Raw genomic sequence first — 23,905 nt, forward strand, 5'->3', positions numbered from 1 at the left:
AGGGAGGGCACCTACTCTACAACTCTGTCTCCACCACAACTACCTTCATCATCTACATGCACACCATCTACCGCCGACCACCACTAGTATTTTCACAGACAATCACAAACATCCATGCCCGCAGTAGGATTTGAACCAGAACCCCTAGGTTGGAGAGCGGATACACTAACCACTTAGCCAACCAGGCCAGCACCATCTATGTTTGAAAAAGAGAAAAAAACAAGTATTAATTAGATCTTAAAATGACTGACTCCCAGGTTTTTGGTAAATTTATATAGCCATACATATGAAGAACATCATCAAAACCGACTGCACTACAGAAGCTCCGGAGCATTACTAATGCTACCTTCTTTGCCAGGAAATTTCTGTATACTTTTTCTTTGACTCCTTTTTTAACTTTTTGAGTTCACCATGGAGTTTTGGATCCCTCCCTACCCTTGCAGACAATGCTGCTACATGCCTCTCTGCCCCCCCCCCCCCCCCCCCCCAAGTCTACCACCTGGTCTTCTAAGTTTGATTATTGCTTTCAAATCTTTTCATTATTTTCCCAGCAACTTTTGAGTCTGCAGTTAATCTCTGAAAGCTGCTCAACTCTGATTTGTTATTAAAATTTATGCACATATTTTGAATTATAAATTAGCATGATGATCCCACTATCACTGTGTCTTTTCTATATGTGAATTTGTGCACTTCTCTGTGTTGGAACATGGCATCCTGCACAGAATCCAGCAGGGACATACCAATAAATTTGCTATTCAGTAACCTAACAGGGACCATCTTTTTCTTTGTCAGCTGCCCTTTGCAGATGATTTAAATTCCTCCATTTTTCCTTAGTAGAATCTTCTGTCTCCATTGTCATGTTTGCTCACACCACTCTACTTAAAATTGCCTGTTATTCAAGAATATTTAATTGTTTTTCTGATTATCAGTAATGCCCCAGAGCTTCTGTAGTGCAGTCAGTTTTGATGATGATCTTCAGTTGAAAAGATGTATGGCTATATAAATTTATCAAAAATCTGGGCGTCGGTCATTTTAAGATCTAATTAATACTTGTTTTTTCTCTTTTTCCAACATAGATGGTGCCTAATTAGGACTTTAGTTCCTTGTGTTGTTCATTACAATTGTTTAAGTTAGTTACACCAAATTGTTTTGCATACTGTGACAAATTGTTTTTGTGCTCTGAAGATGCTGGATGCGGGCGTGGCATCTTTTGCGGTGGAGTGCAGGCGTGTGCCCTTTCTGGTCGTGTGCTCTTCTCTGCGGGCTCTGGCCTCGGGGAGCAGTCGCACCGGGTTCATTGGGGCCGTGCAGCCAGTTTGTATGTGTGCGGGGATGAGTTTGAGGGACGAATTGTGGAGTCGGAGGGGGTAGTTCTGGACCTTTCGCACTTGAACAGCGGTCTGGGCTGCAGTTTGCCTGGTTCTCATGGCGCAGTGGTCCAGTGCTGACGCTCTAAGGTTGGCAGTGGCGCACGGTCGCCTGTTCAAGTGTGCCTGTTGCTGTTCTGCTTCTTTTTATTGGGCTGGAAGGTCCATGTTTTTTTTGCCGTGTTGTTTTTATGAGTCCTGTGTTGTTTCTTTCTCACCTGAGGGGGGTCGGAGCACCGATGGGGCTGGTCGTGATTTGTTGAAGGTTTTTGTTGTACTTTCTCGGGTTCTAGTCGGCTAAATTTTGATTTTATAAATGTATATATACATCCCGAGTCAGTCCTAATTACAACAATATATATGTATATATATATATAAATCATATACAAAATTTTTCTCTGGGGGTTCAGTGCGCTATGTCTAATCATGCAATGCGCCATAGGTTAGCCACTCCTGGTATAGATGATGGAAGTAGTTGGTGGATGTGGTGGAAACAGAGTTGTGGTGTAGGTGCCCTCCCTCGATGAGTCTTTGGACTCCCTGGAGGTGTTATGTAATAATAATAATACCAGCAAATAAGTTCATAAATATTATTTTATTATCATTCTGTGTTGTCATCAATACTGTTAAAATAAATTATCAGTAATTACAGAGCAGACCTGCATTTATCTGTGAAACTACTGTGACAAAAATGTAAAAGTTGAAATGTAATCAAAATTAAAAAGTGCTCTGTATCTCCTAATGACCATTCACATATACCTAGGGTACTTTACTGCACTTTGGGAAATACTGCTGTAGACTATATATTGTCCTGGAAAAAATATAGGCTATATAATAAAATTCATTATAATAAAAATTATTCACGAGTTGTACAGCTTTGTATGGGTAGTGACCCTTCCCATAATGCATAGCATTAGATATGTCTGCAAGGAGATGTGTTTTGCCACGAGTAATTGCCCCAGTCCTTTAGATACTTCAGGTGCAAACTTTGTTTGCTTACGCTTGGATAAAGGATTAAAGTAAATATATAATTTGTTGAGAGTATATTTCTTTGGATTTATTTAAATTGTTTTGATATTACTGTAACACTACTTGTCTCCACAGTTTTATTATAATACTGGCTTTACTATATTTACCAAACTTAATTTGAATGAAAATGCTTACCATTGTTCTTATTATTTTCAGAGAAGATAGCAAAGAAAGATATCGCTTTTTTCAGTTTATGGTAGATGACCGAACTGAATCGCTCTTTTCCTACTATGAGTTCCTTCAACATCTTCGTCAGCAGATATCAAAATGAAACCTTTATATTTAATGGCATCTTTGGGACCTTCCTGCCTCTTCCCAGTGTGATCATTTAGTGAGACCTGTGATTGAAAAATGTTTGTGGACTTTTTTTTTTTCCTATTGCTGAGCTTTAAGTTGTTGAATATTGCCAAATGACTTGATAGTTTTGCCGGTGGAAGTTAGTCATCACTTTTATGTTAGTTTTTATTTCGGTTTTTGAAAGAATATAATGGTCATCTTAAAAGAAGAAATGCAATGGCTTCATCACAGGTGCACTTTTTGGGAACTGGGGTGATTTTGAGACAAGATTGGAAAGCATGCAGAAGTTGAGATTCCTTAATTTCTAGTTATATGATGAATTCTTGGTTGATTTAAGTCTTATATATATAAGTATCCAGCTCTCTTAGTGATGTTATTGAGACTGTGAATTCTGGAGTCAAAAGAAATCAGTTTTCTTGTTTGGAATCATAAGAACAGAAACTGGATGTTAAGATTCATTGCTGGATTTATGTATAAATAGTGATTTCTGTTCTGTGTGTGATTAAGACCTTAATGGTGAAATTTCTCTGCACGAGTTTTCTGCTGTGCATACATAATATAAATATATAACTATGACCAAGTGTAAATGCATCTACAGCTTCAAGAACTGGTGCTAAGGTTCTGCATTGGAATTTCTGCAATATGACTGGAACAACTTTGAAAGTGTTTTAAACTGTTTATTAGATTGTAATAATGTATATGAAAGGTTAAAGTAAATCTGGAGACTAATTTTCCCCCCTCTCTTTCTCTTTCCTCATCAAGTATGCAGTTTTCTGTATGGTTGGAGATTGCACTTTTATTGTTTCACATGAGTTATATTGTACAGCGTCATTGAGAGTATATTTCTTGGGATTTATTCACTAACAGTTTTGATATTTCTCAAGAACTGACTTAAATGATTTCTCCATTTCAGTTTGAGATATTACTATCGTAATACCGAGTGCAAATTTTACAGGTAATTAAAAACAAAAGGTGGATACCAGATACCTTTGTTTTGAGTTTTTAATGATGTGTAAAGGTTTGGGTAATAAAAGACTTTTCTGCATTAAAAAATCATTTTGTAATAAAATTGTATGACTTATCTTTTACTATTAAGTAAAAATAACTCCAAGTATCATAAATTCTTTTTCAGTTGCTGTTTATTTATTTTATTTATTTATTTATTACTTTTTTTTGATGGAATTTTATTATTTCACTTTTATGATAATGATAACCTATACGTTTTTGTGGTAATTTTGACATAACAATACAGCATGAAATAGAAATGTGTTTGCAGCATATAATTTGTTTGGTGTTAACAGAACTATATATCCTGTAATAGTTTAGTGTTGATAAGAATTTGTGAAATGATTAGCGTTGGCTACTTGATATATAAACGGATTGGAGCTTGCAAGAAAAAAGGAAAACAAAATATATATAGAAATGAAGCCATATAGATTATTTCAAGATGCATATTGTGTGAAACCCTTGCTTAGTCGAATGAATAGATGTTAGGGTGGTGTGATCTAATTCATGATTTCAGCTTACCTATTTTTGATACTTGATATTGTTTACCTAGATTCTTAAACTCTGGAAATTTTAAGCTTATGTACCTTTTAAACTTGCTTTAATCATGCTGTTGTAATTCAAGTGTATATGACACTCATATTGTAAAAGTGAAAACATTCTAGGATTCATTAATTTTTAATGAGATTTAATTCCATATAACTTACTTTAAAAATAATCAGTATAGGGAAGTAGCAGATCTAAATTTTGCTACACTTTCATATTAATGCTTGAACACTTTCGCTGCTGCTCCATTAGTTACATGGTATACAAACATAACTTTGAGTAATGTTTTCATATCTTTTCATGTGGTGATTTTTACATCAAATTCGAAATATTATTCTTATTTTGAATTTTGTTTTTGTCACATGCAGTGTGGTTGAGTTATGGCTTTAATGTTAAATAAACGTATGCTTCGAATTAATTTTTAGAATTTTCTTATGATATGAAATTATAGGTGCATAAATATGACTTTATCCTCTGAGCGTTTGTCACTTTTATCAGTATTATTTATAATTGCATTATATTTTTGTCATCAAATTTCTTATATATGTCCTCAAGGAACATAGAGGATACTACATGAAGAGTTTTACATTATCATTAATATCCAATTGACAGTTTTTATTCAAATTAATCTTATTTGTCAGGGCTTTGGTATTATCAGATCTTATATTTTGGTATCTTATACTTCTAGGACATTTCTAATACATCAGTCTACCTAAATCTTGGTCTTTCTCTGGGTCTTGCCAAACTGCCGTTGCTCATTGCTTTGCAAATTTTTTCACTCTTCCACCCAAGATAGCTCTGCTCACACATTCCTAAATGCTAACAATATCAAGTTCATCCTAATATCTTCATTTTTAATGTGATTCTGCCATTGATTCCATCTGTTCATGCCTCAAATTTTTCTAAGAACTCTCATATCTGATCTTTGGTCTTTAACTGTTTTCCTGCTAATCCAGCTCTCAGATCCATAAGTTAAAATTGGTTTGAACACTGCCATACTCATACACTGCTTGGAAAGAAGTGAATGGACACCATAATGTAAGGAACAAACAGCCATAGTGCCCACCTTAAGATGTAAGGACCTCTTTTCATTGCGATGAGCACAGCAATCCTACTTTCCACAAGTGTACGATAGTGATCAATGGGAATTTTGAACCATTCTGCTTGTAGGCAAGTAATGAGGTCCTGAACTGTTGTGAGGTGATTGTCCCTTGACATCACCTGATGCTTCAGTTCATCCCACAGATGTTCAGTAGGGTTGAGGACAGGGTTCTGTGGAGCCCAGTCAAGTGTGGCAACATCCATGTCCACAAATCACACATTTGCAATAGCGGCAGCCTTATGACATTGTCTTGCTGAAAGAGACGTCATTTCTGTAGAAGCACCACAAAGCAGTAAGCATTGCATTGTTCAGAATGTTCAGATACCTCTTGAAGTTCATTGTTCATGGCACCATAAACAGAGGTCTGAGGCAAAACTAAGAAAAACAGGACTATACCATTACACCACCACTTCCGAATTTCATAGTTGGGGTTACGCACTTTGGTAAGAGATGTTCATCGGGCATCTGCCACACCTACACCTATCCATCTACTCAGCAGAGGATGTAGCGTGATTTGTCATCCATAACAAAACTTTCCAAGCTTCCATGCCCCACTTTATATGCTCTTTGCAACAATGAAGACTGTTGCATGGTAGTTTGAGTAATGTGGGGCTTGCATATTGCAGTCTCCTACCATGTTGTGAGCCTCAGTTCTGAATGCTTTTGTGCAGATTTGTGTTCCAATCGATGCCCAGAACTCTGCATTCAACATGCCAATCAATGAATGGTAGTTTTTATATATTATCCTGTGTAGCACCCTACGGTTGCTTTCGGTAAGTGTGGTGGGTCATCTACTGTGGGTAGCACTGCAGTTGACTTCCAGCACTTCCATTTCAACATGGTGTTATTGATGGTTGACCTGGGTTGGCTCACGTCAACGATTTGCTGGATAAGCATGCAACATGACATCCTATTTACAATGCCTCTTTCAAACTCTGTCAGTTTCCTTCTCACAGCCATTTCACCCAGACACAGTTTCACTGACTTGGGAGTTTCATATTTCTCCAATTTATATCAACTACTCACACGTGACTTGTTACATGGTACAATGCACCTTTTCCATGGAGGTGCCTGTGACTTCTTTCCAAGTGTGTATATACTGCTAGTTTAGTGTTTTGACTTATATAAATTTATTCAGATGCGAATTTCCAGGATACCAATTATGTTTAGTTTATTTTATTATGTTTCTATATTTAATTTTCTGTTACTAAAAATATTGCCTAAATAGCTAAAATGTGTTACTTGTTCTTCATGTTCTTTATTCAGGATGCAGTTAAGTGCTCTATATGCCTGCTTATTTTCAGTTTTGGTCTTTTTATTGCTGATTTTTATATGATATTTTTCCTGGCAGTTATTCATTTTAATTAAGGAATTATGCAAATTTGTACTGAATTTATTTAGGAGCATACCATTATCTACATAAAGTAAAGAGGTACTTTATGTAGATAATGTAAAGAAGTAAAGACTAAGTAAAGGAAATTTTTCTAAGCCTTTTTTCAACCGGTTCCCGAGTTAGTCGATCTCTGGCACGGGCAAGCGGGTTTTTCCTCCCAGAAGCTCGGGTTTTTCGTCCCGTAAACTTGAGAAAATCGACCGTAGAACCCACATTATTTCAGACATTAAATATATTGTGTTAGGGACCACGAGATGGCGGCACATTTGAGCCGTCTCTCTTCACTGCGCACCGCTTAATTAGTGATAGCCTCGGGCCATCTATCTCTGATTGGTACCTGTGGAGATTGAACTGCCCACTCAGTCTCCAAAAGTTAGATAGGGCTAAATGGCCTCGCCTACTCCCCGTATACGGGAATAAAAAGGCGTTAGATGATTTTTTTTTTTAGTAAAGAGGTAAGATTAACACATCCAGTTTTGATAATTAGGTTTAATACTATTTCATAATGTGATCCATATTGATGTTGAATAACAGTGGAGGTAGGACGCACCCTTTTTTTACACGAAACTACCATACTGTGTACCCTCTTTAATTCTGACTACTGATCTACAACTTAAATAATGGACTGGGTTGCTTGATGCAGTGTCCTATTTACACTATATAATTGTAGCATTTTGAACATCTTTTCTTTGGCACATTGTCATATGCCTTTTTCAGATCTGCAAAATTTAAATATTGATCTTTTTTAAAATTCCCATGATTTTTTAGTTGTTTGATTTAAAGTGAAAATCTGATCCTGACAACCATTATTTGGTCTGAACTCACCTTGTTGCTCTGTAAGTTTTCCCTTCTACAATTTTTCTTACCCTCTTAGGTATGCTTGCATAAGTCTTAGCTGTTCAACTTTGATTGTTTTTAAAACTTTCTTTTTGATTTATTTTTCTCCTAAAAAACTAAATGTGATCAATTCCTGTTTCACATTCTCTGTATACTTTTATGTCCTGAAACAGCATGACAATACACTGTTCACAATATAATAAAATTAGTTTAATCCTTTATCCAAGTGTGAGCAAACAAAGTTTGTGCCTGAAAGTATCTTCAGGACTGGGGTAAGGTGGTACAACACCAGGACAACTCATTGCAAAGGTGGAGCAAGAGACCAACACTCCTATCTCAGTATCTCCTATAACACATCTCCTTGCGGATATGTCTAATGTTATGCATTAAGGGAAGGGCCACTACCCAGACTAGTTTCGACCTTTATTGAGGTCTCTTCAGTGGGAGCCAGGCCCAAGTGGAGATACCAGGCAGAAGCATTAGCAGGTCATCTCTACCTGTATGTTGCACCACCTTACCCAAATCCTGAAGATACTTTCAGGCACAAACTTTGTTTGCTCACACTTGGATAAAGGATTAAGCTAATTTTATTATACTCTAACCAAGTGAAAAATAAACTTTCAACAACTGTTCACAATAATATAACATAGTCAGTGGGACTTTCCTTATTTTCTACCATTATTAGCTTTACTATTTCTCCAACATACTTCTGTATGTGTGATGTTCATTTTCTACTCTGCTATTTAGATCTTCAACAAGGAAGAACTTTTTGTCATCTTCTCCTCTAATGAGTCAAAATTCATCCACTTCTTCTTTTGTGGAACGTGTTGTTTGACCACAGACACAAATATGGCATTGTGCAGTTACCTATGCTGAATCTGCATCATTCTACTTTTTAGGAAGTACAGGAAGATAATCTACTATTCAAGAAGATTATCTTCCTGTTTGGTGTTGAAAACTAGTTATTTTATGCATTGTTTAGAATTTTTAAATAATTGGTCAGCATGCTATGCTAAGAGTTTTTTAAATTGTCCTTCACACACAAAAAAAATCATTGCTTGTTAGAATATAAACAATGGTTTTTACATCACCATCCTCCTCCTTTCATAATTATTTGTTTGTTATATTCTTGATTATTTGGGAATACAGTATTTTTATTTTTTAGATTATGCTGATTTAAAGGTAATGCTTATGGTTTTGTTTAGCTATATTATATTGCTAGCACATTTTGACCTGCCCCACATCTGTAATCTTGCCAGAATTATATAGAAGAAAACGTGTTTAGCACACTACTTTCAGTATCTAGCAATCTCAGTTGGATGCAGCATGTCTTTTAAATCCCCCACCTCCCAACGTTTCACTCCCTCCCTCCCCCTCATTTAGTAGACAAAGCAGCCCTAAAACAACATATGTAGTTGACTTCATTGCTTTGGTTAATCTGCCGATCTCATTGTTTATGTTAAAAAAAATATTCTATTTGAATTTTTGACACATCTGACAGTTCTTTCCAAACTTATAACTAAATTCCTGCATTTTATAAAGACATTTAAATAATGACATATGCTGTAAAACAGATTTTTATTGTAACACTATATTTGTAGTATTTATAACAATGCAAGTAGTGCCTATTGGACAGTTTTTGCTAGTTATCTTAAAATTTTCAGCTCTAAAAATTATTTCATAGAAAAAAAAAAAAAAAAAGGCTTATTTTGCAAAGTATTGTTAGTTGATTGTTAAAGTGAAAGGCTTTTGAAGTGCTATGTTTGATATTCGTGATTATTGAAATTGTGGAACTCTAAGTCACCTTTCAAACTTATCAGGAAATCATACTGGTTGTGTCCTGTCATTAATATTTCATAAAATAATTTTGTTTTGGATATTTTTTTAAAAATACAAAAATTTTTATAAATAAATTACCACATTATGCATATATGTTGCTTAACTCTTAAAACAATTCCCTTTTCAGAAATCTTTTTTTAGTGACATGGTTGGGATTCTTGGGAATTTCATTAACCTTGCAAATTGACTTTATCAAACATTTTTGGATTTTTTCCAAATCAGTTATTGGCATAATGAAATTACATATGCTGCAGTGACATCAATATCTCATGAAGTCACTTAATTCCATATAAAACTAAAAGTTGCATGATGAAATAATTAAGCACATAATTATTGAAAACTATTTATGCAAAAACAGCATGTGTAACAATACCATACTGTGTTTACAAAGTGCAAATGTTATGATAGGTCGAGGCGTTGGTTATTCATAAGGCATTACAGAACACCAGAAGAACAGAATAAATAATTTGAGGTAATAATGTTTCACTGGATATTTCAAACCAGCATCTTCTGAGTACAAATTACAACTGGGGTAAAACACTCAACACTACTTAGGTTATTGCAGAAACAATCCCCCCCCCCCCCTTTTTTTTTTTTTTTTTTTCTTTTCCTTTTTTTCTTTTTTTTTTTCACTTAAAATTCAATTTTTTTTTTTTTTTTTTATTCAGTCCTTAGACACTGGAGACTGAATAAAAAAAAATTTGATCAATGAAGTCAAAGTGCACTTTTTGATAAAATGCATATGACCTTCAGTGAGAGCCATCTTCTTATTTAAAAGACATGATATCATCCGAAGAATATGTACAGTATATTCATCTTTTATTAGTGTTTTCTAATTGAATTTCTCTGATGCGATATCACTCTTTGAGAATTGCTATGAAATGGCATTGTCAAAATAGCAGTTTGCTTCTCAGAGGTTAAGGCAGTACATTGCTGTTAAAAAAAAATATCATGAAATATAAAATGAATGTCACAGAAAAATCAGTTTAAATGAACCTTTCAAATTACATTTCAAAATACTTGGCATACATATTATCTATCTTGAATTAGTGATTTTGGAGTTATTTTTATGAATACCAGTAATTAAACAATTACTACAAGTTTTATTATATATTCTGAAATGTATCATTTGTTCTGATTATCAGGATTAATTGTTCCTAAAATGCTTCAACTAGTTGGTAGAGATTAATAGTTTGTTAATTATTAATGAGCTGTGCAACCATAATTTATTTGATTGCACAGGAAAGAAAATATTTTTTGGATGTAAACTGTTAAAAAAAAAAAAATGCAAATTTCACATCTCTGAATCTCATTGAATACAATGGATTATGTGAGCAATGTAGATGTATATGCATAATATGGGAGAAAGAGAAATTGCATTGTAATAACCTTCATAATTATCAAATTAGTGATTTTCATATTATCCAGAATTGAAAGCACTTTGCTGTTCTTAGATCTGTGAATGATTTGGGAAAGAAACTATCACAAGAGAATAATTAAAAAAAAAAAAAAAAGGCTTACGCTGGGGTATCCAGTTTGGAAACACTATGTATATAGATATAGTGTATGAGAACAAAATTATGACATGTTATCAACAGAACTTAGTAAACTCGAAATTTTTACAATTTTCAGTCACCAGAATACTGTTATGTATCTCTAAGATTGTCAAAAAATAAAAATGGGGTTTTCAGTAATAGACTGTCAGATGATGCATATCAGAATTTAGAGAAAGAAATATTTTATCATAGAAATTAACTTGATTTGTTTTCACACAGATCAAAAGTGCTATATGTCTTAATTTTACTCTAACTTAACTGTAACTTGTACATGAAGACTCTGAACACATTTGCAACCTGACTGGCATCTTCTCAATTGATAGACACTAATTCTTATACAAAAATAAATACTGTGTGCTGGCAGTTCCTTATCCTTATCTGATCAAAAGGATCTTTATCTCCAAATTCATTAGTAAGGTTTAAGAATGTAATGGATGCCATTATACAAAGTATGCAGAACATGTTTTTTAAGTGGTGTGTGTGTGCACGCACGCACATGAGGGGCATTTTGAAAGTATACCCTGTTGTGATATCTTTCCAATCAGATGATATTTGACAACTAAAAGATAGTCTACTTTCATGTGTTATTTTTTAATGTTATGCCTTGCAATAAGTCTTCTCCACTGCATAACAAGTTATTCAAAGCTACTGACATTTTCTTATTCCTTGACTTCTGTCATTTTGAAAATGGACACCCTTTAAGTTTTCAGTTTAGGAAGCAATGAATGCAAGTGCTGACTTTAAGGTGGATGTTTCACAGCTTCAAATCCACTGTGCTTGTGGGTAAAAACAATTACAAGCATGATTAATATTAATACATTGTTTTAGCTTTCTCAAGGTCTTTACAAAGCTTTGTGAATTTTATTTATTTTTATTATTATCAGACAGTCCTCGTTAATGGCATCTCTGCTGTCCCATCAGCATTTCTAGTTCTTCATGTCCAGCAATGTGTAGTACTGACATATACAATTGTGTGCACACACACACACACAACTGTATATGTAATCGGTAATGAATTTCAGTAGTATTCACATTTTTATTCATCAAATATTCGATTACTACACACTGTTTTACACTTTTGGGCAAAGTCTTGCCATTGTGCATGCAGTAACACAGAAAATATAACTTCCATCATGATACACCACTATATGGATAAAGGAACAAAACAGGACTATACTTTGAACATCAGCAGATCCCAGTGTGTATATGTGTATGTTAGAAGTTTGAAACTGCTCTCATCTTCTGATTATTTTTTAAGATTGAAAAGTTTGGACATGATGACCCTCATCTGGAGGTATTGACTTTGTTTTTTCATAAGATTTATATAATTTCTGTCATCAGTAAGGTGATACATTAAAAAATATGTTGTAGGCATTTTAAATATTTCCCACTTGTCATCCCACACAAGTGGCATAATCTCGAGAAGGCCAGATATCTGGTGTGTTGTAGTGCACCAAGGCTATTATTCTATGATAACAAAGTCTGTTGAAAAATAATGAAACAAATTTTTGTTGCATGGAGATAAACAAATAATCAACAGCTTCATCATATATTCTGCACTAGGAAGTATATGCTGCTCTATGAACAACCTTCCAGCAGCTCACTTCAGCGTAAAGGTATTAGTTTAAAATTTTCCAAGATTTTTGCAGAAAGCTGACTGGGAAATTGGAATGATATAAACCAGTTCCATTGTAAGAATGAAATTTGTTTTAAATAATTCAGTATACTTAGCTAATTTTATTCATTCTAGTTAAGGATTACTATCGTAAAACATTTCCTATTTATTCATCATTACAAATGTATAAATCTAAAATTGTATAGGGAAATCTTCTTGGGGCACCACCATGTATTTATACATGTACTTTATGATAATCTCTTCATAAAAGGTTGTAAACTTATAGCATATTAGTACTGTATGTTAAATAATTGCTAGGTAATCCAAAAGTCCTGTTTTAAACAATATTTTTCAATATGTTTTAAAGCTTCTAATTGACATTATGGCCTTATGACCTCTGGTCTTTGTCATTCAACATCCATACTACACTGGAATTTAAACATATATTGCAAAAAAAAAAAAAAAAGCTATTCACTCTTTACAGATCCATTAAAATGAGGGGGATATAACTAAAATACATCCACATAACTGCAATGAAACTCTTGGACTACGTGGAGATAATTCAAGTCTTCAAAATTAGTATGGATGGAGAGAGGGCTGTGTAACATATCTTCCTACTATTATTATTAAGAGAGACCTCCAGGGAGTCAGGAACTTATCGAGGGAGGCCACATGTTACATGCACCAGCTATCATATTTATTCTTGAATTCATTCACACTGCTTGCACTCACAACATCCAAGGGCAATCCATTCCAGTCGCACACCACCCTGTGAGAGAAATATCTAGCCTCCACCCCGTCTTAGTGGCATTCATTCTTAGCTTCCAAGGATGCCCTCTTGTCCTCCCCCCACCACAAATTGAAAAATTCCATCAATTGAAATCCTGTATGACCCTTTCAGAAGTTTGTAAGTCTTAATCATATCACCCCCTTTTCTCCTGTTTGCTAATGTCTGTAGTCTACAAATTCTCAATCTGTCTTCAGAATCGCAATGAAGACCAGACTTGCACACAATAGTCCAAGTGAGATCTTATCAAGGCTTTCTAAAGAGGCAAAATGATATCCTTGTCTTTACATGTGAATGTTCGTTTCAGCATTTCAATTATCTTTTTAGTTGTATTTGCAATCTTTGCTACCTTGCCCCTGAACTTCAACTTCCTATCTACTAACACTCCAAAATCCCTAGCCTTGTCAGTTTCTTCTAGCATAATCCCACAATTATACGACATTGGATATCTAATCACACCGAAGTGAATAACTTTACATTTACTGACATCCATTTTCCTATGATTACAATTCCAGCCTATTCAAATCATCCTGCAAGTACTGCATATTAGCAGCATTCCTGATTACTCTACCTAATTTTGCATCATTAGAAAATAGCTGTATGTCGCTTGTCAAATCCTTCCTAATATCATTAATATACAGATTGAATAACAGTTGGACCAAGCACTGATCCTTGTGGTACACCACTTGTAACCATAAACCTTGCAGACTCGCATCCCCTTGTATACCACTTTTTGATATGTCAGTCAGCCATCCTCTTATCCATGCTAATATTCTATAACCCAAACCCATATTCTCTAATTTATGCAACAGTCTATCATGCTGTATTCTGTCAAAAGGCTTAGCAAAAACAAAAGTATCATGGTGTATCCATTCCTCTTGTGTTTGATTATAATAAAACAGTCACTCAATTCTATAATAGCCAGGCCTTCCAAAAGTTGGATGACCAACTGAGGAGTATGCTGAGTTTAGTGGAATGGGATCGTTTTATCGATGGGAAGTGTTTAGACGATATTTAAATGATGTGATATCCTGAGAGTGCGAAGAATATATAGGGTAGGAGTCAAATGGATATGTAATCTTATTAAGCAAGAGATTCGTAAGGAATACTGTGTGCATACGGATGATGTCCATTATGAAAATTATAAGCAGCGGGCGAGAATAGTCACAACTGTTGTACAGAAAGCAAAATCTGAGTATGAAAAAAATCGGCTCTGTGTGCTAAAGACAACCCACAAGAATTCTATCTATCTATCTATGTGCTGCAAGTAAAAGAAAGAATATGAAAGAATAACTTATAAATGCAGATGGTGTGAGGTTACAGATGCCAAAGAGGTTCAAATAATGAGTGCCCATTTTCTTAAACGCTATCAACCTGGTGTACACGACATTGAGCTCACTGGATGAGGACGTGGTATTAGAGCTGCTGCACAAACTGAATATGAATTCAGAAATAGGGACTGATGGGATATCAGCACGTGTGCTAAAAGAGTTCAGCTGAACTGGCCATTCCTTTGACCATGCTGTTTAATATGAGTCCCAGAAATTGGAAGATTCCGTAGGAATAGAAAGAATGTATGGCAATTCTATTGAACAAGGGTAGTACAAAGGCTGATGTATCCAGCTATTGACCAATTAGTATCTCAAGAGTGGTGGTGAACATTTTGGAAAAATTGGTTAGGGCTTACATTCAGAAATGGGTTGACAGTGAATCTACTTTACGATGAGTATGGGTTTACTAGGGGAAGGTCATGTTTTAGCAACTTGCTCACATTCTGTAACAATGTTACAATGTGTGTGTGTGTGTGGGGGGGGGGGATTTTGAGTCTGCAAGATTTAAGATAACCAGTGGTGTACGAAGGATCAGTGCTTGGTCCACTGTTATTCATTCTGTACATTAATGATATTGGGAAGGATTTGACAAGCAACATACAACTATTTGCTGATGATGCACAGATAGGTAAGATAATCAGGAATGATGCTGATCTGCAGTACTTGCAGGATGATTTGAATAGGCTTGAATTGTAGGCATGGGAAAATGTCAGTAAGTGTGAAGTCATTCACTTCGGCATGTTAGATATCCAGTGTCGTATTTGTGAAGGGTGGGTCATGCCTCAGTAACTTGCTCACGTATTATAACAGTGATGGCTGAACTGGATAAGGGTAATGGGTTTACAGTGATTCTACTGGACCTTGCTAAGGCCTTTGACAGGATACCACATGGAATTCTAATTAGTAAATTGCAGCATATGGGGATGGATATAGGGTTGGTGAGATGGATGGGAGGGTGGTTGACGGAGAGATATCAGATTGGTTTATTTAGGAGTAGAGTTCACAAGATGGCCTGTGACTAGTGTGCCACAAGGATCTGTTCTTGGACCACTGTTTAATTTGTTCATTAATGATATAGGAAAGGATCTGAGAGGAACAGTTCATTTGTTTGCGGATGACGCAAAGTTGGGTAGGGCAATAGTGAATGCAGATGATGTCAAAATTTTGCAAGGAGATTTGGATAGATTGGAGGTCTGGACTAAGGAGAATGGATGTCAATTTAGTGTGGCAAAATGTAAGGTTATACATTTTGGGGTGAAAAGATTAGCAGCAGTTTATTACATTGGTGGAACTGTACTCCAGGAAATTGATGAGGCACGAGATTTAGGCGTGTTGGTGGATAAAGAGTTGAAGTTTAGGGGACACATTGCAAAATTGACCAAATCAGCTCATCAAATCTTGGTTGCTGAAGAATACGTTGACAAGCAGGTTATAGTTCCTCTGTATCGAGCCTTGATAAGACCCCCATCTCGACTACTGTGCCCATATTTGGTCACCTAGGTTTCTTCTTGATGGGGAGGAGGTTGAGAGGATCCAGAGGCGAGTGACCAAGATGATAGCAGGTCTGTGGAATGAACCTTATGAGAACAGGTTGAGGATTTGTGGGTTCCAAAAATTGGTTGATGGGCGGAGGAGGGGAGATATGATTGAGCCATTCAAATTACTGAAGGGTTTCTATAAAATTAATTCAGAAGATATTTTTGAGAAAAGGGCTGGTTGTGGGAGGACTAGGGGACATCCAGGGAAACTGGGCAAAAGTGTGGTTAGTAAAGGTGTTAGAGCTAGGTTCTTTACTTTTAGAGTGGTGAATGAGTGGAATGGGCTGCCAGAGTTGATACCGTGACAGTGAATGAATTTAAGGCAAGATATGATAGATACTGTATGAATGTCGAATAGTTGTGATGAATATGATTTGGAGCCTCCCTCGATGAGTCTAATGACTCTCTGGAGTTGCCCGTAATAATAATAATTATATTATATTGGTGGATTATGCTAGAAGAAACTGATGAGGCTAGGGATCTTGGAATTATAATAGATAGGAAATTGAAGTTTAGGGGCCATGTAGAAAAGATTGCAAATACAACTCAAAAGATAATAATTGCAGTGCTGAAATCGACGTTCGCAGGTAAAGATAAGGATGGTATTTTGCCTCTTTACAAGGCCTTGATAAGACCTCACTTGGACTATTGTGTTGCAGGTCTGGTTTCTGTTGTTATTCTGATCTGATATATTGGAGAGAGAGTGCAAAGGAGGTTAAAATGATATCAGGATTGTAGAATACTGATTATGAAGACAGATTGAGAATTTGTAGACTGCAAACAGGAGAAAGGTGATATAATTGAGACTTTCAAACTTCTGAAAGGATCATACAGGATTTCAGTTGATGGAATTTTTCAGTTTAACGGAGGGTGGGGGAAGGACAGGGGGCATGTCGCATTCATTCATTCTCAGCTTGGAAGCCGAGAATGAATGCAGCTAAGAAGGATGGGAGGGCTAGATTTTTCTCTCACAGGGTGGTGCGTGATTGGAATGGATTGCCCTTGGATGTTGTGAGTGCAAGTAGCGTGAACGAATTCAAGAATAAGTATGATAGCTGGTTCGTGTAGTATGTGGCTTCCCTGACTTTCTGGAGGTCTCTTAATAATAATCATAAATGTCTTACTGTTGTATAAACATTAGTTATTTAAAAAAAAAATGTTATGTCATTGTATTAAATGTTCATGCAGATCCCTGACAACAAAGCTGTATAGTGCTTTGGCACTCACTTGAAACATTTAACATGCTCAAATTATTTTCATTAGATCTGTTTTAGAGCAACAGAAGTGTGTCATGGCAACGACATTTATGTTTGTTTGGAAGACTGGTGTTTGAATGAATTTTAAAATGCGTGGAACCTTTACGCGGCTTTTACAACTAAATGAGTTTTCTCATAAAAACTTATATTATTATATTAGTGTTTCATCCCATAAAACAAACCGGCTGAATAACGCTTACAGATATGCTTCTTGTATGATATATGATATTACAGCAATCCCCTATATTGTATACATCTTAAAAATAAATGTTACAGATTTTAAAAATTTTCGATCTATACATTTTTTATGGCTAACTATTTAAAAAATCACTCCCCAGGATGAAATAATTTAGTTACCGATTTGAAACCTTTTACAGTTATTTTTTAATGGCATACTACACTATTTCCATGCACACTATGTTACAAATTTACTGCCAAAATTTATGTCGTCTACTTTATATTTATATATTTATATAGCATTTTGCTGATCATATGTCTCCGTAGCGCAATTGGAAGAACTACGGTACGTTGCGCCTTTCAATTGGAAAAGGCCTAAACTCGAGTCTCGTCATGACGGGAGGAATCTTTATATGGACTTTTTCAATCGAAGGTGAGTTAGCCGATCTCATACGGAGGTAGCAGAGTTTTTTTCCCCCCGGAAACTCGGATTTTTCATCCCGCATACAGACAAAAAATACTAGCTATGGCGGTAGTGGGCAATAGATGGCGCTGATGTAGATGATTGGTAGTGGTGGAGATGGAGAGTTGTACAATAGGTGTCCTCCCATAATGAGTCTTCGGACTCCTTGGAGGTGTCACGAATAATAATAATATATCACGTGCAATTGCTTTTCTTACTCTTTTATTTTAAATTATTCCTTAATCATGAATAAAAGAATTAGCAAAAAATGGAAGTGTTAAAATGATTCGAAAAGTAATCTCATTGGAAGAAAAATTTGAAATAAAGAAAAATGAACAAGCTGAGTCAAAGTATTATAATGATTGAATTAGAGGGACTTCTTTTTACATGGATCGAAGATTGTAACCAAAAACGGATCCCGCTAAACACTGGCCTTATTAAATCAAAAGGATTGTCTCTTTGTAACCTGGAAAGAAAGGGCTATCAATGATGGAAAAGAAGAATTCCACGTTAGTGCTGGGTGATTTGAGCGTTTCAAAAAGAGAAATAGCCTACATAATGGTCTAATCACAGAGAAGCTACAAGTGCAGATAAGGAGATATCCAGAGATTTTGAAGAAAATTGTGTAACAAGGAGACTATTGTGATCAAATATTTAATGTCGATGAAACCGGCCTTTTTTTTTTGAAGCAAATGCCTTCCAAGACTTTCTAACCAAATCAGAGAAATCTCAGTCGCAATGTCGAATGAAATTACTGCGAGCCGTTTGGAAACACATTCTTCCACATTGTGCAAATGATTTTAGAGGCTTTTCAAATTAATCAAAAAAAAATCAGAAAATCAGCTAACGCCTTTTTATTCCCGTATACGGGAGTAGGCGGGGCCATTTAGCCCTATCTAACTTTTGGAGACTGAGTGGGCAGTTCAATCTCCACTGGTACCCAATCAGAGACAGATGGCCCAAGGCTATCACTAATTAAGCGGTACGCAGTGAAGAGAGACGGCTCAAATGTGCCGCCATCTCGTGGTCCCTAATCCTACCACAATATATTTAATGTCTGAAATAATGTGGGTTCTACGGTCGATTTTCTTGAGTTTACAGGACGAAAAACCCGAGTTTCCGGGAGGAAAAACCTGCTTGCCCGTGCCAGAGATCGACTAACTCGGGAACCGGTCGAAAAAAGGCTTAGAAAAATTTCCTCTAGTCGCCGACTAGACTCGAAACCAAGCCTTCCTTCGTGCGGCCAAGCGCGATGGTGTGCAAACGCCACATCCACTGAGCTACACAGGCTACTGCTTTTCAAATTAATCTAAGTTAATTAAATCTCATTCTGAGAAGTTGAGTGATTCCGACCTGAATCACTCAACTTCTCGGTTGAATATGAAGAAAATTTAATCACTGACAAGCTCAAAGTGGTTTCAAGAAACAATTTGAAAATAGTTTTCGTACAATCGAAGTTTTTAAGCAGTAATGCTCAGAAATTGACCCTGGTGAAGAGAGAAGCAGTAAAATTTGCAGAAGAGGCAATAGGGCCATACCGTCAGTTGTATGAAAAAAAGAAACAGAATGCCCGCCAAACTACGTTAGCTCAATTCTTTGTTAAGAAGCAGAATAATAAATTTATATTCTGAATATGTTTTATTGTCTTTCAGCTTCAGAGTTTTCCTTTAGCTAGGCCCTGAGATATACCCTAATTATTTTATAAAAAAAATTAAGGGTCAAAAAAGAAATCTGAGGAACGAATTGTACATTTTCCCATAGGTTATTATATTCGATTAGTGCGTTTCAATTAATGTACCTGTTTTAAAGAACACATTAGGCGCACTAATCGAGGGATTGCTGTACTTACCTTGCATGTAACTGCGACAAAATCGAGTTCTAGTGACTTTTGTCTCCTGACATGTGTGATAGTATAGAAGAGGTTACACAAGATTGTATTTCCATCAAAAAATCAGGATTGGAATGATAATTACTCCTGATATATACCAGAAAATGCTTTTTGCAACTTTCTACCAAATTAGTCTATTATTTTCGTTGTCTCCAGTGCAATCAACTTGCATTTTGATATTCTAAAGCACTCTGAAATGAAGCAACCTCAATCTCTTAGTCTTCTTTCTTTGAATCCTTTCTCAGCAACAAACTCCAAACACTTATCTTTAAAGGTACCTGTGGCATGACTATAAACAATAAATTACACGATAACCACAGTAATTAATTTTGTTGAAATGAAAGTACAGATATTTCGTACTGAAAATAACAGTACATCACCAGTAGGTAGAAACAAGCAGATCAAGGAAAAGGGAATACAAGGTACATACAGCAGTCGATAGTTTATATCGGCCAAATCTGAATCGGAATGGTTGTATCTATCTCTCTCTCTCACTCAACCAAACGTTTGGAGATTCTTATTTCGTGTAACCATTAAAAATAATTTTTAATAGTATTATTTATTCATTTCTCGCACCCGGCAACAGTTTTCAATTGGTAAACCACCGATTTTGTTTTTACGCACTGATGTCCTGTTATTTTCAGTACAAAACATCTGTACTTTCATTAAAGTTGATTACTGTGGTTATCGTGTAATTTATCGTTTCCAAACAATTGGTTTTACTTACTTTTAGTTTCCTGTTTAACGTGCATGTTATTTTAGATTAGCTCTACTTCACTTTTTTTATGTACTAATGGTGTCGGGGATTTTTCCGATGTCTTCATTTAAGGTGGTTCTAACATCGATGCTATCTGTTCACTGATTTAATTTTTGACTGTATATGAACTGCAGTTTTATATAATCAACTGACTATCTGGTTTAAGTTAAAATTGGTTTTTGAACACCATGTTGTACCCTGAATGGTGTCAGGTTGCACTCCACCATATGAATCTTATTTATTCTTTATATTATTTATATCTAGGTATAAAGTAGTTGGTTTCTCCACTAAAAAAATCCATATAAACAGCTAAAATGTATAATCTGTTACATAGACATTGAAAATGCAGCTGTTTTCTGTTTCCATAGCTTTTTTTACCAATTTGTCACAGCAGTTACATATTTTTCTTCAATATTGATATTACATGTTTCTAAACATATCACAGGTTTAATAAAATAAATGATATAACCCAACAAAACAAGTTTTGTAAGTTGTCGGATTTACATCATCAGAGGTACTAAAACTTATATTAAAAAGACAAGAAAAAATTAATTACACATAGATTATCAGAGCTTCACAATTGACCAGAATGGGGAAAAAAAAACACGTTTAATTACTCAAATGTGTTGAACAATTCTAGTTGTTGCTGTTCAATGGCAGATCTGCAGATCGTATCCTAGATCTTCAGTTGTTAGATTTTTGATGAAAGCAGACCAAACTTCTGGGTGTAGGATTAAGCTTTGATTTTTATTATATTTCATGGGGATTTGGAGCTTTGAGGCTTCTTTAACACGTTCATTACCAATCACGCGTTATCGCGCGATGCGAGATCTCACCAAACGGCCGATCACGCGTTATCGCGTGGACGTCCCTAACTAAATAAAAAAATAAAAAAAATTTGGCCTCCACACGAAATTCCAATTTTCAGCTTGGCAATGAAGGTGTTAAACTTTCTTCTAAAGCAGTTATGATCAACATTTGGCATTTCTGTTCCTTGCCAAACTACTTCGTGGCCCGTGTTTGTTGTATGGAAGGTTAATCGTGATTTATGCTGTTTCCTTTCTTTAACGTGTTTAGACAGGCAAATCTCCCCTGTCTGGTCTACATTGTAAATACCACAAGAGCAGTGAACCTCATGAACTCTTTTTTTTTTTTTTTTTTCATGGGATGATATTATTATTTGTGACACCTCCAAGGAGTCCGAAGACTCATGACGGGAGGACACCTACTATACAACTGTCTCCGCCACTACACCGAACCTCTACTACCAATCAACGCCATCTACCGCCCACCACCACAACTAGTATTTTTTGTCTGTAAATTGCGTGTGTTTTGAACGGCCGATTTGTCTGTATGCGGGATGGAAAAAAACCCAAGTTTCCGGGAGAAAAACTTTGCTATCTCCGTATGAGATCGGCTAACTCACCTTCGATTGAAAAAGTCCTCATAAAGATTTCTCCCGTCACGACGAGAATCGAACTTAGGCCTGTTCCAATCGAAGGGCGCAATGTACCGTCGTTCTTCCAATTGCGCGCTACGGAGGCGTACGATGTAAGAATCTGGAGATCTTATGGCGGGGGGGGATGTAAAATTGTAATCATGAAGCAGCTTTGTAATATTCTCAGTGTAAGATAACATGATTGCATTCTTGAAATCTTGTTTATTTAACAGTGGTTTTAAAGGCATGTTAAGAGTTTTGTTTATCATCTTCGGTTCGTACCTATTGAGAGAGAGTATGCTTCAGGTAGCGTCATTCTAATCAGTTTTTTTTTGACATGCTTAAAATGTAGATTATCTTGTAATGTTTTAATCATGCCTATCTTTTGTAATGGATAGTGGTGTGAAGCGACATGTAAAATTCTTCCAGTTGTGCTATGTTGTATACTGAAAAGATCAATCTTTTTTTTTTTTTTTTTTTTTTCATTTATTTCAAGAAGGATGTCAAAAATAACTTTTTGTGATCTAGTTCAGGAGTGAATTTTATATTCGGATAAGTCATTCAAATAATCCTTAAATCGAGTTAGGTCATCTGTTGTTCCTGATCAACCAACGAAAATGTTATATAAGTGATAATTTTCATTAAGTTTCTTTTCGAAATTCCTCATAAAAAGATTTGATAGGGCTGGTGATAAGAGGATAACTGATGGCAAACCATTCTGTTTGTTCCCAATATTTATCCCGAAATATGAAAAAAGTGTTTTCTATGTAGTATTTGAATAGTCCTTATTGTGTCTGATGGAAAAAGTTTTTGAAGATCCACTGTGCTAGCCATAAGGACATTTGTGAACAGAATGACATCTAAACTGGCTAGGATGTCTGAAGGTTCAATAATTAAATCCTTTATCCTTTCAATAAAACGTAAGCTATTCACATATGATTGTCTCATATGGGTGGAGCTACCAGATTTGACAAATACTTTGCTAAGATTGAGGTTGTGGAATTTTTTGCATCTGCAATGAAGCATGATAGAATATCCTGTTTGTGGATTTTTGGTGAACCATAAATTCTTGGGGCTAAGGGATCGTTCAATGTTAGAGATTTTTTAAATAATTGCCAGGTAACTCTTTGAACAACTCATTAATTTCATGCATATGCCATCTGGGATACCAGTCTAAGGCTGCATAGGCGTTGGAATCTAAGTACGGTGTACATTTTTCTTATGTATTCGCCTGTATTCAAGAATGCAATCGCATTACCTTACATCACGAACGTTGCAAAGTTGTTTTGTGATTACAAGGTTAGTGGCTTTTTTTTTTTTTTTTTGTCAGTGTGTAAGATCTCGAGGTTCTTATATCCACCAAAACCTCCACAGCATCCCATGAAAAAAGCAGTTGTTTACGAAATTCATTGCTCTCGTGGCATTTGTTATGTAGCAGACCGAAACGTTTGGGGAGATCCGTCCACGTTGGGGAAAAAAAAAACAAAAAAAAAAAACAGGACTAGTCTGCCATATAGCAAACACAGGCCACTGTAGTTTGGCAAGAAACAAATGTTCCGGATCCCTCTGCGATGTAATAAAAATCGAGGCTTAGGCTTATAATCCTACACCAAATTTAGTCCGCTTCCATCAAAAACGTAATAATCCCGGTTCTGGGATATGAGTGCGTCATGCCACGTGACAG

At 35.7% G+C, this 23,905-nt stretch overlaps 1 protein-coding gene across 3 annotated transcripts in view; it reads left to right on the forward strand.

Moving 5' to 3' along the window:
- The window catches only part of Sec24AB (Protein transport protein Sec24AB), a 290,512-nt gene extending 287,086 nt beyond the window's left edge, over positions 1–3,426 (forward strand). For all 3 annotated transcript variants that reach the window (XM_090404311.1, XM_090404313.1, XM_090404312.1), the window contains one exon: positions 2,553–3,426. In XM_090404311.1, the coding sequence (XP_090260437.1) occupies positions 2,553–2,667 (115 nt within the window). In that variant the 3' untranslated portion in view covers positions 2,668–3,426. The remainder of the gene's footprint in view (positions 1–2,552) is intronic.
- The last annotated feature ends 20,479 nt before the right edge of the window (positions 3,427–23,905 follow it).

This window comes from Typopeltis vanoorti, chromosome 14 (assembly GCF_054136105.1).
Source record: "Typopeltis vanoorti isolate ZY-2024b chromosome 14, IOZ_Tvanoo_1.0, whole genome shotgun sequence".
Taxonomy (NCBI): domain Eukaryota; kingdom Metazoa; phylum Arthropoda; class Arachnida; order Uropygi; family Thelyphonidae; genus Typopeltis; species Typopeltis vanoorti.